Source organism: Trypanosoma melophagium (genome assembly GCF_022059095.1).
Source record: "Trypanosoma melophagium isolate St. Kilda chromosome Unknown ctg35segment0, whole genome shotgun sequence".
Classification (NCBI taxonomy): Eukaryota; Euglenozoa; class Kinetoplastea; order Trypanosomatida; family Trypanosomatidae; genus Trypanosoma; species Trypanosoma melophagium.
Genome location: NW_027125172.1, coordinates 228,673 through 254,132, shown reverse-complemented (window position 1 = coordinate 254,132; position 25,460 = coordinate 228,673). Strand labels below are relative to the sequence as shown.

Here is a 25,460-nt window from a genome sequence, read left to right as displayed (position 1 = left end):
GGTTAAAAGGGCTTCTCAGCAGTTCCATTTCATCAGATCCCATTGTTTTCGAGCAAACAACCGAATCGGTAAGAAGTAAAACAAAATCATTCTCACCTAATATTATTATTATTGTTAATATGACCCTCCCCACGTGGCTCTCATAGCTCAGTCGGTTAGAGCGTGGGTCTAATAAGCCCAAGGTCACAGGTTCGACCCCTGTTGGGAGCATTTTCCCATTTATTCCTCCCTTTGCGTTTTTGGAAAAAACGAGGTTTTTTTAAAAAAAAAAAATTCACTCCCATTACCCCTTTGCCGTCCCCCGAAAAAAAAAAAATCAAGAAGGAGTTTTCTCCCGTATATTTTTTTTATTTTAAGAGGTTTTACCCCAACGGCGCGGCTATCAGCTTCTCACCTCAGAGCGCCAAGGTTACTGCCCATGAAGAGCGGGGAAAATCAAGAGAGTGCAGCGCCGCGTTGCGGCACGCAGTGTTGGGCGAGCCCCGATTTGCTCACGCACTGGCGGTTGCAACGTGGGGCAAACCATCGCCGCAAACTTTCCCATGTTTCCCCCCTCTGCTGGCAACCAAATCGTAGGAAATCCCCAGCGTCAAGAAAATCCCACCGGTGAGGAGCCCTCGAATCGCGTATTCGCAGGTTTGGGCTGGTCGAAACCCCGGCGAATTTAATGGGTGCTTAAATGGCGTGCAAAAGCCGAACCGCCCTCCCACAGCTTGGGCAAAATCAAAAAGAGCACGTTGGGAAGAGGATGCCGGATCATTACCTTCAGGTCCCCGCACTCGAAAAGAAATAAACGTGGTCATAGGAACCGTTTGACTTTTCGTTCCCAACAATCTTTTTCATCTATTGTGTTCCTTCATCTTGTTTGCTTTTGGAGAAGCGGCGATCATCCAAAGAACATGTGTGCTCAGATCACGGCTGAAATAAATGAGTCCTGGGTTTGTTTCTATTTATTTATTTATTTATTTTCGTTCCTTTTCCCTTAAACGCGGGAAAGCAAAAACAACGACAACAACCAGAAACATCAACGGCATTGTTATCAGTCGTCGCGCTGCCTATCTGAATATGTCTCATTCTTTATTTTTATATTCTTCCAGCCGCTTCCTTTGCGTTTGGTGGGATGGTTAGGGGAGGGAAAAAGAAGATTTGGAAGGTGACTCTCAGAATTTCTCTGGAATAAAAGGAAAAACAAAATACAAATATCGTTGAAACAAACTCAGCAGAATAGAAGAGTTCGAATTGGCCCCTTATGGTATCAAATCTTCTCGCTCATGAAGAGTTTTTGTTTGCAATTACCAAAAGTAAGAGGGTAAGTGAGACCGCCAACATTCAAAGCAGACGGATATATATATATATATATATATATATATATATATATGACAACAAATCAACGTAGAAACAGTAGCAAATAAGTAAACCAAAAAGAAAAACAACAACAACAACAACACTCACGTACAACCCAAACCAGCTTAAGGGAATTTATTTTAAACCAAAGAAAAACGCGTATCATAGTCCATTTTCTAGGGACATAAAATGGCATGGCATTTATTTTTTTGTTTTAATTTTTTGACCCCACAAAAGATCGAAAGGCAACCCCAATATGAGAGAGATCGCAATACGGTTTATTAAGTGTGTGTTTACACCCGCATAATAAGTATTTCTTCGTCTTTGGGGCTGTAAACTTCACGGGACCCAATTTGGTGTCGTGTTCTTCATTGTAGGCCTTATGAGAACCATCGCAAAAAGGCTGCTTCTTACTGAGTCCACACGCACACCAATAGTAGTTCTTTCCTTCTTCCAATTGTGCATGGTACGGCATTTTTTGCGGGATTGCAGCAAATGTCTTTGGGGCATTGGGGTCCCTCTTGCTCTTCCAAAAAAAAGAGAGAGCGCGAGTACGGTTCATCTTGTGTTTACTTTATTTTCGCTTTTTTTTCTTGGTATTTTGTATTCTTTTATTATTTTCCAAAAAAAAAAAAAGAATAAAAAAAGCGATCTACGAAAAATATAGAAACAAAGACGAAAACAAACATCAAGTAAACAATACGGAGGAAAACCTCCTTTAGAAGAAATGACTACAAAATGTAGCCCATCACGATTTCTTTCCTCCCCACAATGCAACGCAAGAAGCGTTTAGGGGAATGAGATTCCTCTCCTCCCATCATTGCTTTTGCATTTCCCCACTTATTCTTCCTTAAAAAATTTTTTTACCTTTCGTTTTTTTTTCCCCGCCTCGCATTTCTCTGCAATGGTCACTTTCTTAGTGCCCGTAGATCGAGGGGTCTAACTATGACAGGAATCGGTGTTGAGTTTGCCTCTCGCGGGTGTCGCAAAGGCAATTCCCAAACCTCATCACTGGATGCCAATGATGCCGCATCCAATCGCACCGAAGAGGCGCTTGAACTTTCAGAATGGTTTAAAATAGTCTCCTCCTCTGGGGTATCACTATGCGTTGGAGACTTAACTATGTCATTAATAGGCACTTTTGTCTCTGTCTCAACATTTGGGATAGCTACAGTCTGCTGCACCTCATTTTCATTAGTGTTAACATTTTCTTCTACACATGGATCATCTGCCTCAGTGTGTGCGGGACGTTCTGAATGTAACGGTTCATTCACATTATTAACATCTTCTTCCTCATTTTCTTCTAATTTCGGGGGTGGGGTTTCTTGCGGTTTTACATACCGACGGGCGAAAATTCGACCAGGAATATCAAACTGATGTTTATCTTGCGGAGTGTAACTGTACTGCTTTTTGGTATCAAACCCCCGCCTTCCCTTCTCCGTGACTGCTGGTACAGACGTTGACAACGGTGAACGAGACTCTTTCTGAGACTTCGAGTTACTTGCTGTAGGCGTTGATGTGACTTTCAATGAAAACCGTTTTCTCAGAGAATGAAGATCATATGGGTTTAGTTTCAATCGGTAATTGGATTCTTCCCTTTGCTGTTGTATCGCCCTTTGCCGTTGCTTCTCTCGTATCCTAGCAGCATCATCATATAGTCTCTCCCACGCAGGGGTGCGATGTTGATGATGCTGATCCCGTGTTACATTGGGTGACCTGTTGGGAAAGCCAACAGTATTCTTCATTTTATGATTGCTGGTATTATTGATACGGTTGTTGCTATCGTTTAAAACTCCATGTGAAACCATTTCCCTGGGAGCCCGTGGCGCGATCTCTTGTGTTTGCGGAGTTGCCAGTTTTATTCCATTCCTTACCGGAGTGGTCTTCACTCCTTGCCGCCGTGCGTTTACCCGCTCCACCCGCTGCCTCGGTAGTTCCTCTGTCACTCCCATTTTCATTGTTACTGCTGTTCCCTCCGGCTGCTGCGGTTTTGACTGCATAACTGGACCATGACGGCGGTACCCCTCCAACTCGGCGTGAATGCGGCGGCGCAGTTCCTCCAAGGAGACGTTCTCCTCGACGGCGGAGTCTTCACTCGGCGCCGCCGTCCCCCGCCGACGAGGGGCGAACCGCCGCGGGTGCAGCGAGGAGGAGGCGGGCGGTCCCCCACGAGATCGTCCACCCACAACAGCACCAACACCAACAGGCCGCACCCGCACCTTCTCTCTTGCCTTTCCCGTCATTTTCATTTCATTTCTTTCTTTCTTTCTCGCTTTTGGATCGTCTCTGGCTGACGTTGTGGAGGGGAAACTCGCCTCCCGCTGGAGCGTCGGCTCCCCGTCGGAGACAGTGGGAGACACCACCGCCTCGCCGCCCGTGTTGTGGTCGTAGAGGAGGGACTGGCCATGCTCCAGCAGCTCCTCAATGCGGTCAATGGAGGCGCGGATGTCCGCAAACTCCTGCGGCTGCCTCATGACGGGATCGAGTTCGACTGGTTGACGCCCAACATCTGAGTGGACGATTTGGCTCATCGCCTCGCCGTTCGATGGATACGCAGTCGTTTCGGGGTTTGGCGCGGAGTGTGCTTTAACACCACCCAGTGTGTTCGATCACGGAAATGGATGGGAGGGGGGAGGGGGTGGTGTGTGTTTTAAAAACAAACACAAGCAAAAAAAAAAAAAAAAAAAAAAAAAAAAAAAAAAAAAAAAAAAAAATTTAACACGACTCTTTATTGCCAGAATTCTTATTTTTTTTCCTTCTTACCGCTCTTTTTTCTTCCCCTCCTATTATAGTCGTGTTTCGGCCGGGTACTCGCTCCGTTATTTGGGATTTTTTTACTTGGTTGAATGCTTATTTAAAAATACGTACAGGAAACGAAAAAAAAAAACGAAGTTAATTTGGAGTAATTTAAATACAGACGCGTCTAGCACCTGTGATAAACTATGCAAGTAATGCAGTAACAAGAACTAATCGATCGGGAATGAGAAGCAGAAAAGAGTGACAATATGCACTACTGATAAACAATATTATATATATATATATATATATATTTCTTCGTTCAGTTGCTTGTTTTCGGTGCAATGAGAGTGAGGTACGGAGTGCGGGGGGTGGGGGTTAAGAAAAAAAAAAAACGGGAATAGACACTAAGGCTATATAAAAGAATCTAAAGTAATGACGATATCAACTTTTGTTTATAATGCCTTCTTATTTCGACCTGTACAGAATCCAACGTGTTCCCTGCGTAAAGGTGTAGAATACCCTAGTCCAAACCAGTAGTATGTTGGTAAGAAAGGGAAATAAAAAAAGAAGAGTAATAATAACAAATCAAACAACAAGCATTAATACAGGGAAGTAAAAAAAAAAAAAAACACACACAACAAATTCATAGATAGATGGTTTATACATGTATATATTTACGTACGTACCCTTGTAACATTTGTGCGCTGGTGCTGGTAATAATAAGAATAATAATCACAGTGATGGTGGTGAAAAATCCCGCTACAAGGAAATAATAGAATGAAATAATAATAATAATAATAATAATAATAATAATAATAATAATAATAATAATAATAATAATAATAATAATAATAATAATAATAATAATAATAATAATAATAATAATAGAAATAACATACTAAATTCAATCCGTCAATAAAAAAATGAAAAAAAATATAATCCAATATGATGCTCCTCTTCTTTCTTGCAGTTTTTCATATTTTCTCTGTTACGGGAATTTCAATCAACCAGAGCAGGAATCCACACAGAAAGGAACGATACTACGGACGCCATTATATTGTATATTCTTTTTATTTCTTTTCTTTTTTCAGTGCACCCTGGTGGTATTCACGGAATAAAAATCCAGTCATCTATTAAAAGTTGATATGTATACAATATATAATGAGCAGACAATATATGTATTTATGTAAACTTTAACTTTCCGATTTATTTCTAAAGGTGTTATCTCTTCTCATTCCTTTTATTCAATATAGGCAACTTTTGTACGCCTATATTTCCTATACATACATATATACATATATCTTTTCACCCTTATTCGGTTATACAATGTCACGCATTTGAAGGTCCCTCTCTGAGTGATAATTTCATGCGGGTAACAAAACATTTATTCCATTCCCTATAAAAACATCAGTGAAGAGAAATAAGAGAATAGGAACACTACGGGTATTTTACTAATGAAAGATCAGTCTACTGCTCCGGTTCACGTATATCCGTATAGATTACACAAATGGAGATTGCCTTTTCTGCATGCTTTGACGTCGACAATTTGAAAGCAAGAAGAGAATCAAACAAACAAGAGAAAAAACAAGCACAAAAAACGAAAACAACAACAACAAGACCCACCCAAACAAACAGCTAGAGAAAGAGAGAGTCAGTGTGTGAGAAAAAAAAAAAGGAGGGGTAAGAGAAAACCACCTGAGATGTAGCGAGACCAGACGAACCAGAAAGAAGACACGTACGCGACGCAACAACATCAAGAAAAGAAACACACACACATAATAATACCAGCAAGGGTAATAATAAGCAAGAGAAATCCGAGTTATATATATATATATATATAATTGCAAATACTCAAAGAGACTCAATTACGCCGACAAAAACCAAAATTCATTAATTAATTTCAATAATACCTTTATTTCTCCCTTTCACATCTCATTTTTCGCTTTTTTTTTTCTGGAGATGTGAGTTACACGCGAGCCACCGTGGAGGATTTATGAAGTATTCATCGGTTACTTTTGTTATTGTTGTTATTGCTATAGTTGTTGCGATAATCCTCCAACTCTCGACGAATACGCAAGAAAAGTTCCTCAATGGAAATATCCACTCGTTTATCATCATCATCATTATCATTATACTCATGCATATCCCTATTTAGTCGCTTTAACTTACCAGAGCGAGCTGCATTTTTTGATAATGTACTATTGGTACTCCTGCGAGATAATTCCGTCGATCCAGGAGACATCTGTTGCAGCGTTGCTGTTGTTAAGGAATTTGCAGTTTTTCTCCTTAGTACACTTTGTTGCATCACAGAATCTTCCCCATTCATACCAGGGTGAAGAGGGGAACACCTCTGCTGTGTCCCTTTACTTTCACCAGTCTGATGCATATGCAAATGCACTTGTTGTTGTTGGTCTATGGGGTTCTGCTTCTGTTGCAATTTTTTCGTTTTCGGCTGTTGTCGATATATCTTTTTCTCATTTCCACCAGCAACTGCGGTATTGGAGGAGGTGCATCCAGGAAATAGTTCACGCTGCACTTCTTCACCGTACAGGAGTGTCTCCCCACGTTCCAAGAGGGCTTGAATGCGTTCAATAGAGACGCGAATATCTTCAAATTCGTACTTTTGTGGCAACACCTTTAGGGAGTCGGAAAGAACTGAGGTGGAGGATTGAGTCATTCGCCTACTATTGGTGTTGTACACCTTTTCTTCTATTTTGAAATACGTGGGATATCTTATAGCACAGGATCCATATATATTAAATGTGAGGATAATGTTTACACAAGGTAAAATCTGCGCGTGTAGGTGTATTTGTAGCGCTGATTTTCCTCTCACTATATGAGAATGGGAGAAAAAAATATGTAGATGCCATACATCAACGGTGTTATACAAAGTTAAGAGAGAGAAGAGAAAGAACCGCACTTATGTTAGAGAACATATATATACATATACAATATGAACAACAAAAGGAAAGCAAACATATGAGAGCGTAAAATTTGAAAAAAGAAAGAAAAGATAAGGAGAAGGAGAAAAAAAAATGCCATAAAGAGAAATGATGACAGAAAAACGAAAAGATTAAAAATGAGGTGACACGGCGGGTTAATTTAGTAAACTTAGTCCAACACCATCATTTCCATTGCTTTTTCTCTTCTTACTGTTTCTGCTTCCAATATAATAATAATAATAATAATAATAATAATAATAATAATAATAATAATAATAATAATAATAATAATAATAATAATAATAATAATAATAATAATAATAATAAACATAATAATTCTTATTATTATTATTATTATTAGTAGTAGTAGTAGTAGTAGCAGTAGTAGAAACAGTAAAAAGGAAAAACAGCAAGAGCTTTTCCACCTTCTTCCCAAGGCTGTCTATGGGGAGGCTTTATTATTTGCAGTATATCGCCTTTTTTTGTTTTACACTCTCTTTCTACTGTCGATCCCACTCCTAGTTGCTGCAATGAGCATCAGAGGAGAAAACGAGATACAGAAAGAGAAAAAGACTTTGCAAATTAGCCAAAAAAAAAAAAAAAACAAAAAGGAACGAAAAGAGAAAAAAAAACAAGAAAAGAATAAAGAAGAAGTAGAAAGAGACGAATACCAAAAACCAAACCGTAAGAAGGAGGGGAAACAAACAAAGAAAAAGGCGCCCCTATTTGGAAAGGTTGGAATCATGAGATCTTCGCATATTCGTTATAGCGGTGGGTAAGTGACTCTGCTTTACGACGCACTTCTAAGAGTGACTCCTCACCTGTTAAACGCAGATGACTCAATACATAATACATCGCCGGATCTGTTAGGAATGCCGACGGCTCCTGCGAATAACTTCCAAAGCCGAGAAAGTGTCGGCGAAAATCTGGTGCTAGACAGAGATTGGGCGTATTTTTATTCTTGTTGTTATTTCTATTCACATTGCTGCTACTGTTGCTACTGTTATTGTTGTTATTGCTAGTGTGAGGGAAAAGTTTACCACCCACACTACCTTCGTCAGCCTTAACATCTATATAAGCGCGAGTCTCATCATCTGGTAACTGCGAGTTCCACACACGACACCACTCATCCCGACGTTCACACCGCTCCCTGCGTGCGAGTACGCCACGGAGTGTACCTTTTCCCTGCATCATAGTAGCATGTGCACTTACACACCAACTAGATGGAGTGTGCGGTACAGAAGAGGTTCTATTGGTTTTGCTGTGTTTCTCTGGTACCACACCCGCGTATCGTCGCAGTAGTGTATCAAATGGAGTTATATTGCTTTGAGACTTCTTCTTGGGAAACCGCACAGATGCGGTGGATCGGGCGTTGCGTACTACAGTACGAGCCATCTCTTTATTACTAACAACCCCAAGTGCAGCAGAGATCTTTCTCTGTACTGTTAACGTATCCCACTTTTTGTCAGTAGCATGTATTAACTCTTGCGTACCCATCGCACACGCATCTGTTTCATGAGCCAGGTTTGCCATAACAAATGTCTTACCATAACCTGTGAGAGCATCAACGGCAGGTTTTCGGTTAAGCAACCCCACAGTCTCTACTGCCAAGCGGTCTTGTTCCTGTTTTGGTTTTTCTTCTTCTTTTCGTTGTCGTTGTTGTTGTCGGTGTCTATCTAAGAGAATACATGCGAGGGCGGCTGCTTCTCTCTCAGTGTTCGTTAGAGTTGCTGTAATTGCTGATTCTTGCTGTTTTAGTACTGTCTCGGTAGTGCCATGGGAGTGACGCCGTAAAACCCGGCGATAACAGAGAACACATTGCCTCATGACAGAATGCAAGTCTTGAATAAATTATATATATATATATATATATATATATATATATTCCAAAGGAGAAAGAAATAATATGTCAATAAGGAAAATGAAAAAGAAAATCAATAAATAAAGAAGAATAAACAAAATCCAAGGTGTAGAGAAGTAGAGAAATATATATATATATATATATATATATATATACATACAAGAAAAAGAACACGACAATAACAATATCAATAACAACAACAAGGAACACCACTTGGACGAGTGGGTTAGACACAACATATATATATATTTTACCTCCCTGCCATATCCCCACGGCGATTTTTGTGCCACGCATTTCCTTGATGACTCTTAGACTTCTTCGGGCAATCCCGCACCTCATGTCCTTCCTCACCACAGAAGAAACAACACTTCCGCGTGGATCGCCCATCACTCTGAAAGTACAACTGTTCCCCCGGTTCCTGCACCGCTAGCAACAATCGTCGCAAAATACCATTCTGTACTCCAGGACACTTTGGTGCGAGATGACCAGGATCAAAGCAGCGATAACATGTGGCATTTTTATTAAATGTGGGATCATCCGCACGTTCAATTAACATGCGCTGCCGCAGTCGCTCCGCCACGGCATTGCGGTTGTACAGCTCCTGCACGGGATGTCCGGCGGGGCACCGCGCCCCGAGTGGACAGAAACCAGCAAGATAATAAACACACGCCTCGCGCCACACATGTCGTAAATGACACTGCGGCCCGCGCGGGCAAAACCCACGCCGATACGCCGCACACTCCGGCTGCTGTTGCTGTTGTGCCTGTGCGACATGCTGAAAGGGACACTCCGGGTTTGTGCACTCCCCCAGGCGTTGGTAGAAGGCGCAGCTGGGGACGTAGCGGTCGTCGTAGGCGTGGAGGTAGAGACAGTTCTCGCCATTCACGCAGGCCCCACGCAGCCAATGTTTACACACCTCCAATCGCATTGTTTTAAATTGCGAGAGAACGTGGCGTTCGGGGCAGGCCGCGCCGAGCCGACATTTGCCGTGTTGAAAGGATTGGCAGATCTCACGCCGTTTGGCGGTGGTGCGGGGCTCCTCCGGTAGTACATCCTCAAAGGCAGGGGAAACACTCGCAGCACTGTCGGTAAACATTACTCCCTTTTTTTTCTTTCTTTTTTCTGTTCGTATTGTACTTTACTTTGCTTTTCTTTTTTCTTATTATTTCGTTTTTTTTTCTTTCTTTTAGGGGTGAGGTGTTTCCTCCGTTGGAGTAAGTATAGCTCCACCACCCTCGCTTTCTTCCTTTCTTTCTCTCGCTTTGTGTGTATGTGATTGGAAAGCGAAGGAAGGAGACTAATAGAAGCTTACCACACTGCACTACTGATTTCGTATCCCATTAACCAAAGCAGAAAAAGAAAGAAAGAAAAAAAAAGGAAGAAAACCTTAAATCAGAGGAATATATATATATATATATATATATATATATATATATATCAAAAGAATAAGTAAAAAACATTGTATGTGTGTGTGAGAGAGAAAAAAGAAAGATAGAGAAAGAGAGAGTACATGTATATGACACATATTCTCAGAGAAGTAATATGCAATTAAATAACACGACAAACAACAAAGAACAATACTTTTCCAGCGAACTCTAGGCGTTCATCAAACAAAAAAAAGCGAAAAGAAGTAATAAAAGATTTTTTTTCCCCCTTCTCTCTGTATATGTATGCGTATATCATTCTCTAAACGCATATATGTGCGAGATAGATAAGAAAAAAAACAAAAACAAAGAGATACACAGTATTATTCGGTTTTACCAACACGATCAAAGGCCTCAGGAGCACTACGAAGGAAGTAATGATCTATAAAAACTTCCAACGGGATCTCAGTAGATACACACATAACAGCAGTATCATTATCACCATTAAGAATACCATTTAAGGCAAGGGATTCCTCCACACCTGAATTACGATCACTACCACACAACTCTTGCAACGCCCCATACACATCACTTGCAGAGAGTATAGCTAGTTGCTGTTTCACATCCCTTTCACTATTCACACTACTTTCTTCCTCCTCCTCACTAGTATTAGTATTATTAGTACTATTACTACTATCACCACCACCACCACCACCGCCATTCATACCTCCAAACTCTCGCAGAAATATACTGCGATAATGAAGTAAACCACATTGCCCTTCTAACGGGCGATCACGCATTTCCAAGTAACGAATAATATAGCAACGAAGGTAATCCGCCATACGCTGCACCACACTAATTGGAAAAGAAGAAGAATTCGCATTGCTGCTCTTACTGCTGATAACACTACTACCCAATAAAAGTAACTCAGCAAGTATTTCCTGTAAAAGTCGCCAAATAGGAAGGCAACGTGGTGTCTCTGTAAGCCGCACACAACAGATATTATTCAAAAGAAAAAATAATGTTTCACTCGCTTCCCTGGGTGTTAGATAAGTCTCTCTTTCTTTACCTTCTTCTTTTTCTTTTCCTTGTTGAGACTGTACTATACTTACACGCGATAGCCTCGTCCAGAAAAGCATACAATGATAGTACGTCAAGCTATCCATTTTCCCGACAGCGGCACGAGCATCTGGTGTTGGCAAAGGTAAAAGCCCAGACGAACGCCACTTCTCCATGTCACACTGAGAGTGAAGTGAGAGAAGTGTGATGGCAGCCTCTTTCCACTCTCGGTAGGCAGAAAACGAGCTCTTCTCCTGCAGTACATGTGCTTGTAGGAGACTGTACGCCTCCTCTACGTGACCAGTGAGAAATGCTAGACGACGTGCTGTCCAAAGTACATTCGCGTCTTTCTCTCGCTGGCGGGGGTACCGCCAGTTATCTTCTACACACGGCACAAAAGACAGTTTTCCCTTCTTTTTTTTATTTATTTAAATACTCTTTTAGCCTTTGTGCTCTCTCTCTCTCTCTCTCTCTCTCTCTCTCTCTCCATATATATATATATATATATATATATATATTACAAAAAAATCCCATAAGAAAACAACAATAATAATAATAATAATAATAATAATAATAATAACAAAAACAACAGGCATTACATTGTTATGTGAAAAGAGTGAGACATGGAGAACCCGTCCCCACCACCATTACTACTAGTACTACTACTATCACCATCATATATTTAGATAGATATGCATTCTCGTTCACTTCGTAATATTTGGCCATGTTAATTACTTTCATTTAAACTGCTTGCAGTATAGGTTTTGCCCTTCAAAATCCATTTGAACTTAAAAAAAAAGAAGAAAATAGTTGTAGTTGTGTGACAATTAGCAGAAGAGTGAGAAAACTGTTTTTCTTCTTTCTCTTTCTGGTTACCGCTCATTCTCTCTTTCCCTTCAACAGTCTTTGAACAGACACACATACAGATAGAGATAGAGATATGCTCTACATGCGATCTAGGTAGGTTCTTCCCGATCGTCTCACAATAGAGGACTCCACTCCCCAGCGAGAGCGCATCCAAAGTGAGATCCACGTCTTCGCTGCTTCATCACCAATCGTCACAAGATGATTGCGGAACATGCGGGGTTCTCGCTGACCATACTCATCAATGTACAGACCTGGAAAAGATAAATAACGACCAGGAACAGTAAGGAGTACTAAAAAAGTATTTTCTCCTCCCTTAAGGTAAACACCTACTCCATTACCACATCTCAGTGTATGTGTGTAGAGTTCAGGTGGACCAAATGATGGACGCATACAGAGTCGTTGACAACAAAAACAGCACATCACACGTGGTGATTCAGTATCACCACATACACTGCAGGACTCCACAGAACTCATTTTAAGAATCATTTCTCCCACAGTATCCTCGAGGTGAAATATGTGACTTAGAATACAACGCCTCCATGCTACGGGTCCATTATATGGTACTGGTGCCATTACAGAACGTATTATATCTCCTTTAGAAGGATTCAGTACATTCTCTTTTGCTTTCTTTTCACAATCTATCACGGTCTGTAGTAGAGAGGCCAGTGCGGCACCAGGATCCTCCACCTCGAAACTGGAGATAAGCTGTTCTTTTTCTTCCAATAGATAGGACAACATTGTAAGTACAGCACGCTGTCGAGCAGATAATGTGGTAATTTCCTCCACTTCTAATGGTTTAATAGTCACTTTTTCTTCCTTAATGCGTAGTAGTTGTGCTGGGGTCCCATCTACAACCAATACCTTAATCAATGTAAGACATCCCAGCTCACGCCAAAGTGCAATAAGAAACTCATTGTATTCATTATTATCCTCCGCTGATTGAATGTTAGTAAGGATGCAAGTATCAAAATCCTCGTGAGAGTCAGGGGGAATATGATATCCGCTAAAACAGGAGACGATAAGCAATTTTGTCTGCTCAATCAAAGACTTCACTGCTTCTTTCGGGTTCTGCAGAACTTTCAAAAGGAATAGTAAAAAAACATCATCCCCCCTCTCAAACTCCCGATAAAGCAGCTGAGCATTGGATTCAAGTAATTTTGTATCAAGTGAAATGAGTAGACTAAGAAGTGTCAGCAATTCATTATACTGCACTCCACCACCTGCTTTTACCCATTCAAGATCCACATACATTTGAGATCGAATGCACCGCAGCGTCTCCACAATTTCCCATACTTTTTCATTTTCCTCCTGTAACCTACTTGATGACACTAAAGGCAGTTCCCCTCCAGTGTGTGAGGTTGGAAGTCCAACGGAGGCGCGGGCGATTACTTTTCGCATGTCTGCGAGTATCAAAGTAGATGATGCTTGTCCCATAATTGTATCAAGTGTCTCACTGCGAACGGCTTCAAACAATGAAGAAGACGGAGTTGAACTCAACAAGGAGACAGGTTGGTTTACATGCAGTTTTAGTGCAGGTAATGGACATAAGGTGGTGCAAATCATAAAACAAATCGGACAATTGAACTCGGATGGACACAGATTCGTTGAAAGAAGCGAATTTCTCCCAAGCTCCCAGAATCTAGCCAGTCGACCAAACGTTTTCGCCACACAATTTTTGTGGGCAGCATGACCGCAGAGATGCAGATTACCATAAACTTTACGCACATCCCTTGACTCCTTGCGTAATGCATTAAATCTGAGGCGGTAAAGTGTATCGGAGCTGGAGGTGTGGGCAAATAACAACAGTGGATCATCTGTATTGTCACGGCAGACACAACACTCCACTCCCGCAAGACGTAATAAAATTCTGGTCACCACAGAAGAGGAATCAGCACTGTTATCACCATCGTTCTTCTTCTCAGCAGTATTCGTATGAGTCGTAATAGGCGTGGTATTGGTTAAACCGCTTTGTTTATTCTTCTTATCACCCCCAACATCACGTTCGAGTACACTTCGTACTTCTTCAAAACTTTTTGTGTCACTCGCTTTCACACGACGCAATAATGCAGCTTGCTTTTCCTTCAGTCGCTGACGTCGCTGTTGCTCTTCTTCATTTTGCTTCTCCAGTGACACCATCGACTCTATAGAGGATGGAGATAATGCACCCACACCAGAAAGAATAAACTCCAGCATTACAGTGAGACTGTTAAAATCTGATTTTTCTTCCCTAATATGGTTAAGAAGAGCCTGTAAAGCGTCAATGGTTTTCGTATGTTTCATTGATGAATCTACACTTACTGGAATATTGAGTTTTTCCTTCAGTGTTATAGCGGTCATAATTTCCTTCACAGGATATAACCGCTTTAGATCCTGCAATGTATACCCGGATTGTGGCATAAACTGCTGCTGAAACATACTTACAGCATCCCAGTCAATAGTCCCTTTGGAGTCTGCAGTTGAAGCCATTGAACTTATTTCTTTACAGGCTTTCATAGCAAGATATAACACAGTGACAGCGTGAGTCAATACATTAATAGTTATTTGACCACTTCTCTTTGCAGATTCTTGTTTCACCTCTAAAAATAGGTATAAATGTACCACATTAATAGCTACAGATAGTACAGCTGTAGTCTGCAGCAAAAGACATATTTTATGACGAAATTCTGGACCCAAATAAAGATTCCCTTGTTTTTCATGTTCTTGCTTCTGTTCTGTAATATTTTCCCGATCATTTTCAATCCACTTAGGATTGGGAGGTGGAAATGATACTACAGATTCTGAGAATATTTCTTCCATTTTCCGTTCACGTTCCTGCATCATCCTCTCACGTCTGACAAGCCGGCTAAATAAATCATGCATATCATACAAGTGTTGATCTCGAATAAGAGGATGATAAAGGTTTACGTTGGCTCGCCATGTAGCCGCATCCTTTAGTCGAAACACTTGTCCATTTTCTCTGTGCTCCTGTACAGCTATTTCCTTTAGAATAGAGGAATGCATCGCATCACAGTCAACACCTGACAAAGCGTATGAAAAGCCATGTGTAGACCTGAGTAACATTCGGAAAGTATAGTCAGGTGATATCACCATAGTGTGTAACATCTTCTCCCGCAGTGCCTGTCTTAAATCAGACTCTTCAATAATAGCAGAATTATTTTGAGTCGTAGCAATTGTAAGAATAAGGCGTAAAAATGATGAATACCACAAATCACAAGGCTTTGCAGGATCCCCAATGTGTCGTTGTAAGAGTTGAATAGCAAACCTTTCTGTTGGAACTAGCAACATAAGTATCTGTAACATATAGATATCCGTTTCCACATAAAGGGTGGAAAAGTTCATATAACATGCACATCTCTCATCCATACCGTAAATACCTCCATTCCATAAACCCTGTTCCATTTGTCCTAATAAAACTATTGGCATAAGGCATTCATCAATCCAGTATTCAGCACGAGATTGTGTGGCCTCAAAAACTTCTAAAATAAGAGAATAAAAATATTCATCAACCCTATTACCACTTACTATATTTAATTCTTTTTCTTGATCCTGCTTTTGTTTCTGTTGCAAGACTCTTTCCCATATTTTAATTAGTACTGCGAGAAAACGCATATGTGGTATAGTAAAAGATACTGGCGTCTTTGCTACACTATCTTGTGGATTATAGTATGATAGCTGATGTTCATCATCTACTCCGGTAAGAACAAATTCTTTAGGTAAAAATGCACCCCGTTTTTCTGTCAGAATACTGTTAATAGCATACATAGATTCCATAAGAATTTCTCGCATATACCCCCGAGATGATCCATGTCCTTCATTACTATTATTGATACCGAACAACATTGTTGATACATTTTTCAAAGCAAGTGAATCAAGTACTTCACGGTGAAAGGGATAATTAACAGATGGATCTGGCACTTCAGCCCACTTTGGTGGCAGTGATATTAGCGTGTCATTTAGCCATTGAGGAATTGGTTCACTGCCTGACTGTAACGCCATACAAACACTGTGTACCATCTTTCCTATGGGATATAATACATCATGCAATTCAAGATCTAATCCCATGGAGTAATCATTAGAAACGGCGTATCTTTCATATGGTAGAGACTCTGAATCACACTTCTGTATAGTGCTGGTACTACCAATCATAGTCAACGCCTTGTACCAGGCACGAAAAAGAAGACGAGAAACCACTAAAGCTTTGGTATTTTCTGATGCAGCTATAATTTCCCTAAAATTATTCGCACAGCGAACAGTCACGTGGTTAAAATCACTAGGTAACAACTCTTCAATTTTAATATGGCAACAGACATACAACATAATAGACAATTGTCGATGTAGAATGGTTTCATGACCCAACACTCTTTCCCAACATGGATGAGGTGACTGCTTAAGAAGGTCATCTACAACGTCTTTTACGGTTAAAACTTGAACAGATAGTGAAGCAACATGTCGATTCGTTCGAAAAGAAAGTCTTTCACCATATTTGAGCAACAACTCTGCAAAGGGAACGCGAAAGAAGGGATCAGAAATACAGGTATCCAACAAAAGTAACATAGATTCTTCCCAAATGATAATTTTAGTTTTCACAATTTCAATATCATTGAGAAACATCTCTTCCAGGCATGAAAGGAATACATGTGTGTCACTTTTTTCCTTACTTCCCGAGTTCTTCTCATGTTTATACCTCATTGGCCTACTAATGCATGTCTTTTGCATTAAAGCAATACACAACATACGTCGTGTAGTTTCTGCCCTAGTCGACAAACACAGTGTATCTGAAACTATTCGTCGTAAAAGACGATCTATCCAACATATAGCCCATTTCTCATTATCATTATTCACACGATATACCTCTTGCATAAATTTTTGCATAATCGTGATCTGATATAGCACCAATCCATTAGTTTCCACTTCTAACCATCGTTTTTCTACAGAACTCATGTCAGTTGTGGGATCATCATTCTTTTGAAAACCACGGTGCTTTGTACAGAAAGAGTCTGGATTCCATGCTCCTGGATCACCACAATCGCAAATACCACCACCACTTCCATGAGTCACTACGTGTTTGTGGTTTTTACAAGGTGAATTCTGAAAGCAATCGGCACACATAACACACTGTTCATCCACCCTGCATTCCAGACACGAGACGATGGCCTCAAGCCTGGATAATTTTTTTCCACATACACGCGATGGTTTCTCAAACGCAGGCATTTGATTTTCTTCACAATGGATCGTATACCGCAGCCACCGTTCCAGCGGTGGTAGAGTACCAATGTCATACAACTCACGAAGGGATTTCTGCATCAATTCCCTGAGTCCCACAGTGATAATATTCTGCAATATATCTGGGTGCTGGCGCAGCCACCCTGCACAATAGGGATTGGCATGACGCTTAAGCAAATTCTCCGGACTCTCACGAAACCATCCCGGACAGTCAGGATTTAATAATTTCCCACAATCAAAACTTGACGATGGGATATTAACCTTCTTCAGTGGCGCCTCCCTATACTCCTTATCTTCATTTCGCTCATAGAACTGGATCAGATCTGCGTCCACAGTGAAAAAAAGTCGTGATCGTTGCCCCCCCGAGATGACGGTGCCTGCATCTGGAATCTCTAAATTATGTAACTGCGTATAGGCGATGAGTTGTCGCGTGGTCCAGTTCAGGGGATACATCGGGTGCATATTGCTCTCCAGAGGCATGGGGACTGATATATATATAGTTACGGATATATATGTATATATAGATAGTTTTGGGGAACCACTGAAGGACTTAGGGAGAGGGGTAGTGATAAGGGGGTCCTACACACCTACTGCGTACTTAAACAACTAGCGCAACGCAATTGGAAGGGGAAGGGGGAAAAAAGTGAAAATAGCGAAAAAAAAGAGCGAATAAAAGCAGAAGCTATGAACCACCTATCTTTCTTGCGTTAGAACGAGTAAAAGAAGAAGAAACAAAATCATAAGAAGAGAGTGAAACGACAAAAAAACAGAGAAGGGAAACGAAAACAATAATAATCAGCAACAAAGAAAGAACAAGAAATATCACCGAGAGAAAGAAAAGAAAAACATTTAGGTACCTACTTGTCCCCATTTTATTGTCCTGCTTTTTTTTTTTTTGGCTAGGTACCGGATGTTTTAAACAATGAATATGCTCCCTACATTGGTCAAGTCCTGCATAACAAAATAGAATGAAATAAGCGAAAATAGAAAATACTCTATGATGTTCAAATTCAATACGCGCGACAATTCTATAAACCAAAAAACAAAAAACAAAGGGAAAACACATTAACCATTAAACTCTATATTCCGCCCCGGATGACTCACTCAGAAGGATTTATGAAGTGGGAGACTCTAGAGTCCCTACCTCCCCAAACCCCTCAGCTCAGAGGAGGTCGGGGAGGGTGAGGCGGTAAGGAAAAAACCAAATCTTGAATCCCTTCCAATCGTTCATTCAGCGTTTTTTACCCCAAAATTAACCAAAAAGAAGTAGAAGAAAACATCAAAAACATTCCACACCACCCAAAACCATGCCGGACCAATTAATGATGTATATTCTTTTCAGAATCACCCACCCTGCCCCATTACCAAGAGCACACCTTCATTATCGAAAATACCACTAACAAAGGAAATGTCCCTTCAGTCCCAAAGAATGGAAAGTGAACACAATAATCAGAAAACACCCAAATCCTAAGCAAGAAAAACAAAAAAAAGGCTAAACAATATGCATTCGGTTTTCCTCGCACGTCTGTTACACGAAGCAAAAAAAAAAATCATATGGGGAAACTTATCTATAGTATTCTGCATTTTTTCAGCCAAGTCGTAACATTTCTGAAATAATGGAAAGAATATTCGATCTTACAAATCCTACATTATCACATACTAGAGGAATCACCTGGCAGGACCCACAAGGTGATTATATCTAGAGTCTCTTCCTCGCCGCCAGCCCTCAGCGTGGAGATAACAAAAAGTATTGATCAAACAGAAAAAATAAAGAAAAAAAAAAGAAATAAAAAACACAAATCCCTTAATAGCATTCACAATGATACTTTTCCTCACTCGCGGAAAAACAAATATGAAATAATAAAAAAAAATGCATTACCGCACACATAACACATTTATTAAATAGGCCATTTATAGGAATATATACCTGCTTTCCGCAAATAAAAAAAAAGAAACGTTGAAAACTCTTTATCAAAGGGGAAAGACAGAAACACCAGACATACTCACAGACACAAGAAAAAACATTCACAAAAGAAATAGAACAAAAACCTAGAAATCGGTGTCCAGCGAGAAAACCTTGGTGCTACCTTCCGCGCCCGTCACACCTGCCTTCTGGTATTCGCCAACCTTCTTCTCGAAGAAGTTCGTTTTGCCCTGCAACGAGATCATCTCCATAAAGTCGAATGGATTCTTTGATTTGTAGTGTCGTTCGTAGCCAAGTGCCACCAGTAGCCGGTCCGCCACGAATTCGATGTATGTTGTCATGAGGTCCGAGTTCATTCCGATCAGTCGCACTGGAAGCGCATCGCAGATAAACTCACGCTCGATCTCCACAGCTTCGAGGATAATCTCCAGAACACGCTCCTTCGACAGCTTGTTCACAATGTACTTCTCGTACAAGAGGCAGGCAAAGTCGGTATGCAGACCCTCATCCCGAGAGATGAGCTCGTTGCTGAACGTCAGCCCGGGCATCAGGCCACGCTTCTTCAGCCAGAACAGTGCGCAGAATGAGCCGGAGAAGAATATACCCTCCACCGCAGCGAATGCGACGAGACGCTCTGTAAATGACTCAGTACCGCTGATCCACCGGATTGCCCACTCCGCCTTCTTCTGTATGCATGGAATCGTCGAGATGGCGTGCAGGAGACGATCCTTTTCCTTCGGGTCGGTGATGTACGTATCCAGCAACACTGAGTACGTCTCAGAGTGCACATTCTCAATGGCGATCTGGAACCCGTAGAAGCAGCGCACCTCAGGTATCTGCACCTCTGTCATGAAGCGCTGTGCCAGGTTCTCAAGCACAATCCCATCACTTGCGGCGAAAAACGCAAGGACGTGCTTGATGAAGTGACGTTCCCCGTCGTTCAGCTTCGCCCAGTCCGCCATATCATTGCCCAGATCAATCTCCTCCACTGTCCAGATACTGCCCTCTGCCTCCTTGTATTTCTGCCAGATGTCGTGGTACTTGATGGGAAATAAGACATAGCGGTCAGGGTTCTCGCGCAGCAGTGGCTCCACCTCCCCCACATCTGACCCACGAGGGCGCTTTTCGGCCATTTGTTTCCCTTGTTTTTTTTTAAATTATATTTGCCCTTTTGATTTGGATGAAACTCTTCCTTATGATCTAGGTGAAGTGCAAGGAGACCCGGGAAACGAGAGCACAGATGTGAAAAAGAGAAAAACAGCAACGAATCACAGCAGGTTATGCTACGGGAGGTCTCCCACACACCCTCCTCCAACCCAAGGAAAAAAAGAAGAATTGGTGACTTCAGTCGCACTCCACTCTCACCGTTTATGTCCGCGCGATTCCAACGCACTAACCAGTGCTAGGGATATTTGGGTATTCAGGGAAACATCCCCTAACGTCGCCGTCGCCTCAAAGAAAATTTAAGGAATTCTGTTAGACTCAGATTTGAAGTAAAAAAAAAAATACATATTATTATAAGAAGAAAACAACAAAAACAACAACAACACATCTACCATTTTTTTTTTTGCTAAGTTCTTTTGCATTTATAATTCTGTGGAGGCTTAAGAACCACCGCCTCCATTACCTACAGACTAGAAATCAGTGTCCAGCGAGAAAACCTTGGTGCTACCTTCCGCGCCCGTCACACCTGCCTTCTGGTATTCGCCAACCTTCTTCTCGAAGAAGTTCGTTTTGCCCTGCAACGAGATCATCTCCATAAAGTCGAATGGATTCTTTGATTTGTAGTGTCGTTCGTAGCCAAGTGCCACCAGTAGCCGGTCCGCCACGAATTCGATGTATGTTGTCATGAGGTCCGAGTTCATTCCGATCAGTCGCACTGGAAGCGCATCGCAGATAAACTCACGCTCGATCTCCACAGCTTCGAGGATAATCTCCAGAACACGCTCCTTCGACAGCTTGTTCACAATGTACTTCTCGTACAAGAGGCAGGCAAAGTCGGTATGCAGACCCTCATCCCGAGAGATGAGCTCGTTGCTGAACGTCAGCCCGGGCATCAGGCCACGCTTCTTCAGCCAGAACAGTGCGCAGAATGAGCCGGAGAAGAATATACCCTCCACCGCAGCGAATGCGACGAGACGCTCTGTAAATGACTCAGTACCGCTGATCCACCGGATTGCCCACTCCGCCTTCTTCTGTATGCATGGAATCGTCGAGATGGCGTGCAGGAGACGATCCTTTTCCTTCGGGTCGGTGATGTACGTATCCAGCAACACTGAGTACGTCTCAGAGTGCACATTCTCAATGGCGATCTGGAACCCGTAGAAGCAGCGCACCTCAGGTATCTGCACCTCTGTCATGAAGCGCTGTGCCAGGTTCTCAAGCACAATCCCATCACTTGCGGCGAAAAACGCAAGGACGTGCTTGATGAAGTGACGTTCCCCGTCGTTCAGCTTCGCCCAGTCCGCCATATCATTGCCCAGATCAATCTCCTCCACTGTCCAGATACTGCCCTCTGCCTCCTTGTATTTCTGCCAGATGTCGTGGTACTTGATGGGAAATAAGACATAGCGGTCAGGGTTCTCGCGCAGCAGTGGCTCCACCTCCCCCACATCTGACCCACGAGGGCGCTTTTCGGCCATTTGTTTCCCTTGTTTTTTTTTAAATTATATTTGCCCTTTTGATTTGGATGAAAGTCTTCCTTATGATCTAGATGAAGTGCAATGATGGAGTGAAGAAAGAAAGAAGCAATGATTGAATTTTTTGAATTATGTTTCGGCGAATAATGTATATTTATGGTGCTGGAATGGAATGAGAAATAAGATTGTTTGTTACTGATGGAGAGAAAAAAAAAATTAACGTGACGTACGAAACAAACTGCAGAGAATGGTGGATAATGGAGCAGGAACAAGAAGGATGTAGTAACTTTTCCCCCATTTGTGGCATGGTCGCGTGTCGAGTTACCCGTTAAAGTATAAAAAAACTCTTTTCTTTTGTTTCTTTAGGTGTAACTTCTGAGGAGTCCTGTTTCTTTATTGTGATTCCATTGTCGAAATCATCCAAGAATATCTCTGAATGTAAGCATATATCTTCAGTTCCTTTTTGTGCCCCTCCCACCCCCATTTACGCCATTCTCATCCAAATATCTTCTCACAAGCCTCCTTTCTCAGACCCTTCCCCACTTTTTTTTGTCCGTTTTATTTTTTTCTTCGTCTTCTACGTTCTCTTCTACTATTCTTGCCGTCTTTGCTTTTCTTCTTTTTCTCTTTCTTTGTTCCTTGCCCCTCCCCTTTTGACTAACCACTCTCAGTTGCTGTTCTTTGTATTGGCAGCTTGCAATGCTTTTAGACCCGCCACGTACTGTTGCTTTGCCGCCTCAGCGGTCATCCCTTTGAGTGCATTCCACGCATCCCACTTGGCGCATCCAACAAGATCCACCATCCACGGCCTTGAGACATTTACATCTCCCACCGTAGCCTGTTTGTACAGACCATAGAACTTAAGCTTTACTTCATTACTCACCGATGTTGCCATCTTTGAGAAAGCAAACTGAGCGGCCTCAAAGGCAGATCCCACATCAGAGCCAACAGTTTTCTTTTCATTAGCATTAGACACATCCGACACATCAGCAACACCAGAAACAGAACTATTATTGTTGCTATTATTATCATTACTACTACTAGTAGTAATAGTAATGGTGGCTTCTTGCGGGTAAAGAAATTCGTATATTGAAGGTAATGGTGGTGCACCGTGTTTAAGACGTAGAGGCAGCGCATCACACAAACGCCGCAGGGCATCAACGTCATGATCTTCAGAAGAGTGAAAAGAATTTACTGTTGATGTGACATCATCATCACAAGATGATTTGGATGTGGCACGTCGTTGTTGTTGTCCATTTGGTGACTTATCTCTCAAACTCAATAGAAACCGTTGAAATATTTTAAGCCAATCCTGCAATACACACTGCACTCTTGAACGATGTTTCTTGTCACTGAAGAAGTCAGGTTTGCTCCAGAGTTCTTCGGCACCTAGTAACACGGACTCAACGGACGCGAAATACAGCATATCTACCCTAGAGTTAAATTTCTTTTGAGATGAGAGGGGTGTTGCGGCCAACCATAACTCTTCAAAACGCTCAGCGTCGTTTGTTGGACGTGATGTCAAGTAAAAACGCAGAGGTGAAAATACTCCAGGCACATCCACTAGTAGCGTTTTTACCTTTTTATACAACATTTGCAAAAGATGATATCTCTGCGGTAGTGCAGAGACTACAGCCCCTGCTACTATTAGCGTAATAAAGGTAGATGGAATCCCAGTAGAACAGGAAGCATAATCACCTTCTTCAACAATATCAAGAAAACTTTCCAATGCACAATCACGCGAGATAAGTCTAGAGAGGACAAATAGATGACCACTCCATATAGAGTTTGGTGAAGTCATATGAGTGACCTTTTTAAAATTCCACAATGAAACACGGAAGTCGCTGAGAACATTTGCCTCACGATTTTGCCGCGCTGATCCAGGTGGTTGACGCTCCATCGTTGTGGTCTCACGAAAACTTATCCACATAGCAAGAAATGCAAGTTTTTGGTGTTCCTGCGTAGCACAGGATAATAGAATTGGACTTTGGGGCAAAGTATGATGCGGATGATGATACTGTTGTTGTTGAACACTACGTGGTATTGTTCCACCCTGTGGATATTCCCAGGGTGATGTATTTATTGAACTTCCTCGAGAACTGCTACCAGCGTAATGCATGCGCTTTCCATTAACCACAGGTAGAAGTAAACCAGCAAAGCATCCTAAAATATCATTGAGAATTCTCAAATCACCAGAACAAACCTCATAAAGGACATCGTGATCAATAATAAGACTTGGAAACCGTGTATAATGCTCAGCAAGGGTGCCACGGTGCGCAGAAATAATACGTGTTACAAATCCAGACTCAGACTTCATTCCACTTCCACTACCATTACCACCACCACCACCTCCTCCTCCACCCGTACTAGCATCAGCAGAGTCATCAAAGTTATCTGTAAAGTCTCTTTCAAACACCATATTACTTAAGAGAGATCCCAGTGCTTTTGTTACACACGAGATAGTGTACTTTGGTTCCCCCATAGCAGAAAATGTACCTGAATTCCCCTTTCTAAAAGATTGTGCGGCTTCATCACCACATACTTCTCCTCCAAGTAGCACAACAGTACCACCCAACTCATTACGAACCTGAAGCTCCATTCCTCTTCGTTGATGATGCAAGGTTCCTTTTAAAGGACTGCATTCTCGTGAATTTGAAGCGTAATCAACAGAATTGGAAGATGTAGAAGCAACAGCAACAGCATCAGCTCCATTATCCGGTGAAGCTTCTCTACTATTATCACGCAAAAGATCCTCTAATACAGAGATTGCGTATTGTTGATGAAATGATAAGAGTTCAGAAATAGCCTCAGCATGTTTTACCACAATTGCCAGATGAAATGGAGTCCATTCATCTATTCCAACTTCCATTTCATTCTTTGGATTTGCAGGTTCAGCATCCGCATCGTCCAACATACTTATGTATACACTCAGAGACTGATAAGCACGTTCTGCCTTGATACTCAAAGGGTCACTACCACGTAAATCCGTACAAAGTTTGTCTAAAAACGCCACAACATCTAATGCCGTTCCATCAGAGTCTTGAAGGAGGAACGTCACTGGCTCTCCCATGTTCTGTGCGTGAGTCCACATCCCTTGTGTCGCCATTTGATAACGTCCTTTCCTTTCCAAAGAAAAAAAAAAAAAAAAACCAAAAACAAGGAAAAAAAGTGTTTCCTTTTTCTTTTTAATTCTCTCTCTCTATTTCTGGCTCTTTTGTATCTATCTATGAGCTTCTGCTGTTCTTTTTTTTTGCCTTTTCTTTATCTTGATCTTTCTTTTTTCCCCCTTTCCCAATATAAGAAGAATTCTCCACAGTGACGTAAGCAAAACAAAAGAAAAAAGAAAGAAGCAAACAAAGTAAAACAAAATGGTATTCATAATAGTGTTCTTCAATTAATTAGCCTCTGAAGCTCCATCTCATGCAACAATACAGAGAGAGAAAAAAAGGAAGAGATATAGAGAAACCCCCACTCAAAGGCATAATAGATGCGTCTATG

The 25,460-nt window shown here is 41.5% G+C and overlaps 11 protein-coding genes across 11 annotated transcripts; all 11 read right to left on the bottom strand.

The window, feature by feature from the left end:
• Positions 1–491: 491 nt before the first annotated feature.
• On the bottom strand, positions 492–803 carry LSM04_007881 (uncharacterized protein; the record flags this gene model as incomplete). Its single annotated transcript, XM_067338688.1, has 1 exon — positions 492–803. One exon carries the CDS (start codon positions 801–803, stop codon positions 492–494), a length of 312 nt encoding a protein of 103 aa, XP_067188756.1.
• Positions 804–1,558: 755 nt separating this feature from the next.
• On the bottom strand, positions 1,559–1,906 carry LSM04_007780 (Iron sulfur-containing domain; the record flags this gene model as incomplete). The annotated part of the gene is made up of 1 exon (XM_067338687.1): positions 1,559–1,906. One exon carries the CDS (start codon positions 1,904–1,906, stop codon positions 1,559–1,561), a length of 348 nt encoding a protein of 115 aa, XP_067188754.1.
• Positions 1,907–2,252: 346 nt separating this feature from the next.
• LSM04_006750 (uncharacterized protein) lies at positions 2,253–3,875 on the bottom strand (the record flags this gene model as incomplete). Its single annotated transcript, XM_067338686.1, has 1 exon — positions 2,253–3,875. The coding sequence occupies one exon, from the start codon at positions 3,873–3,875 to the stop codon at positions 2,253–2,255; it is 1,623 nt and encodes a 540-aa protein (XP_067188733.1).
• A 2,210-nt stretch (positions 3,876–6,085) lies between these two features.
• On the bottom strand, positions 6,086–6,760 carry LSM04_003345 (uncharacterized protein; the record flags this gene model as incomplete). Its single annotated transcript, XM_067338685.1, has 1 exon — positions 6,086–6,760. One exon carries the CDS (start codon positions 6,758–6,760, stop codon positions 6,086–6,088), a length of 675 nt encoding a protein of 224 aa, XP_067188657.1.
• Positions 6,761–7,766: 1,006 nt separating this feature from the next.
• Positions 7,767–8,852, bottom strand: LSM04_005396 (uncharacterized protein; the record flags this gene model as incomplete). The annotated part of the gene is made up of 1 exon (XM_067338684.1): positions 7,767–8,852. The coding sequence occupies one exon, from the start codon at positions 8,850–8,852 to the stop codon at positions 7,767–7,769; it is 1,086 nt and encodes a 361-aa protein (XP_067188702.1).
• A 284-nt stretch (positions 8,853–9,136) lies between these two features.
• On the bottom strand, positions 9,137–9,982 carry LSM04_005926 (zinc finger protein; the record flags this gene model as incomplete). The annotated part of the gene is made up of 1 exon (XM_067338683.1): positions 9,137–9,982. One exon carries the CDS (start codon positions 9,980–9,982, stop codon positions 9,137–9,139), a length of 846 nt encoding a protein of 281 aa, XP_067188713.1.
• A 651-nt stretch (positions 9,983–10,633) lies between these two features.
• On the bottom strand, positions 10,634–12,035 carry LSM04_000672 (uncharacterized protein; the record flags this gene model as incomplete). The annotated part of the gene is made up of 2 exons (XM_067338682.1): positions 10,634–11,659; positions 11,976–12,035. The coding sequence occupies 2 exons, from the start codon at positions 12,033–12,035 to the stop codon at positions 10,634–10,636; spliced, it is 1,086 nt and encodes a 361-aa protein (XP_067188610.1).
• A 219-nt stretch (positions 12,036–12,254) lies between these two features.
• Positions 12,255–17,879, bottom strand: LSM04_004952 (zinc finger protein; the record flags this gene model as incomplete). The annotated part of the gene is made up of 1 exon (XM_067338680.1): positions 12,255–17,879. The coding sequence occupies one exon, from the start codon at positions 17,877–17,879 to the stop codon at positions 12,255–12,257; it is 5,625 nt and encodes a 1,874-aa protein (XP_067188691.1).
• Positions 17,880–19,448: 1,569 nt separating this feature from the next.
• On the bottom strand, positions 19,449–20,456 carry LSM04_008070 (Ribonucleotide reductase small subunit family; the record flags this gene model as incomplete). Its single annotated transcript, XM_067338679.1, has 1 exon — positions 19,449–20,456. The coding sequence occupies one exon, from the start codon at positions 20,454–20,456 to the stop codon at positions 19,449–19,451; it is 1,008 nt and encodes a 335-aa protein (XP_067188763.1).
• Positions 20,457–20,957: 501 nt separating this feature from the next.
• Positions 20,958–21,965, bottom strand: LSM04_005768 (Ribonucleotide reductase small subunit family; the record flags this gene model as incomplete). The annotated part of the gene is made up of 1 exon (XM_067338678.1): positions 20,958–21,965. One exon carries the CDS (start codon positions 21,963–21,965, stop codon positions 20,958–20,960), a length of 1,008 nt encoding a protein of 335 aa, XP_067188709.1.
• Positions 21,966–22,629: 664 nt separating this feature from the next.
• Positions 22,630–25,068, bottom strand: LSM04_006396 (Acyl-CoA-binding protein; the record flags this gene model as incomplete). The annotated part of the gene is made up of 1 exon (XM_067338677.1): positions 22,630–25,068. The coding sequence occupies one exon, from the start codon at positions 25,066–25,068 to the stop codon at positions 22,630–22,632; it is 2,439 nt and encodes an 812-aa protein (XP_067188723.1).
• Positions 25,069–25,460: the final 392 nt, after the last annotated feature.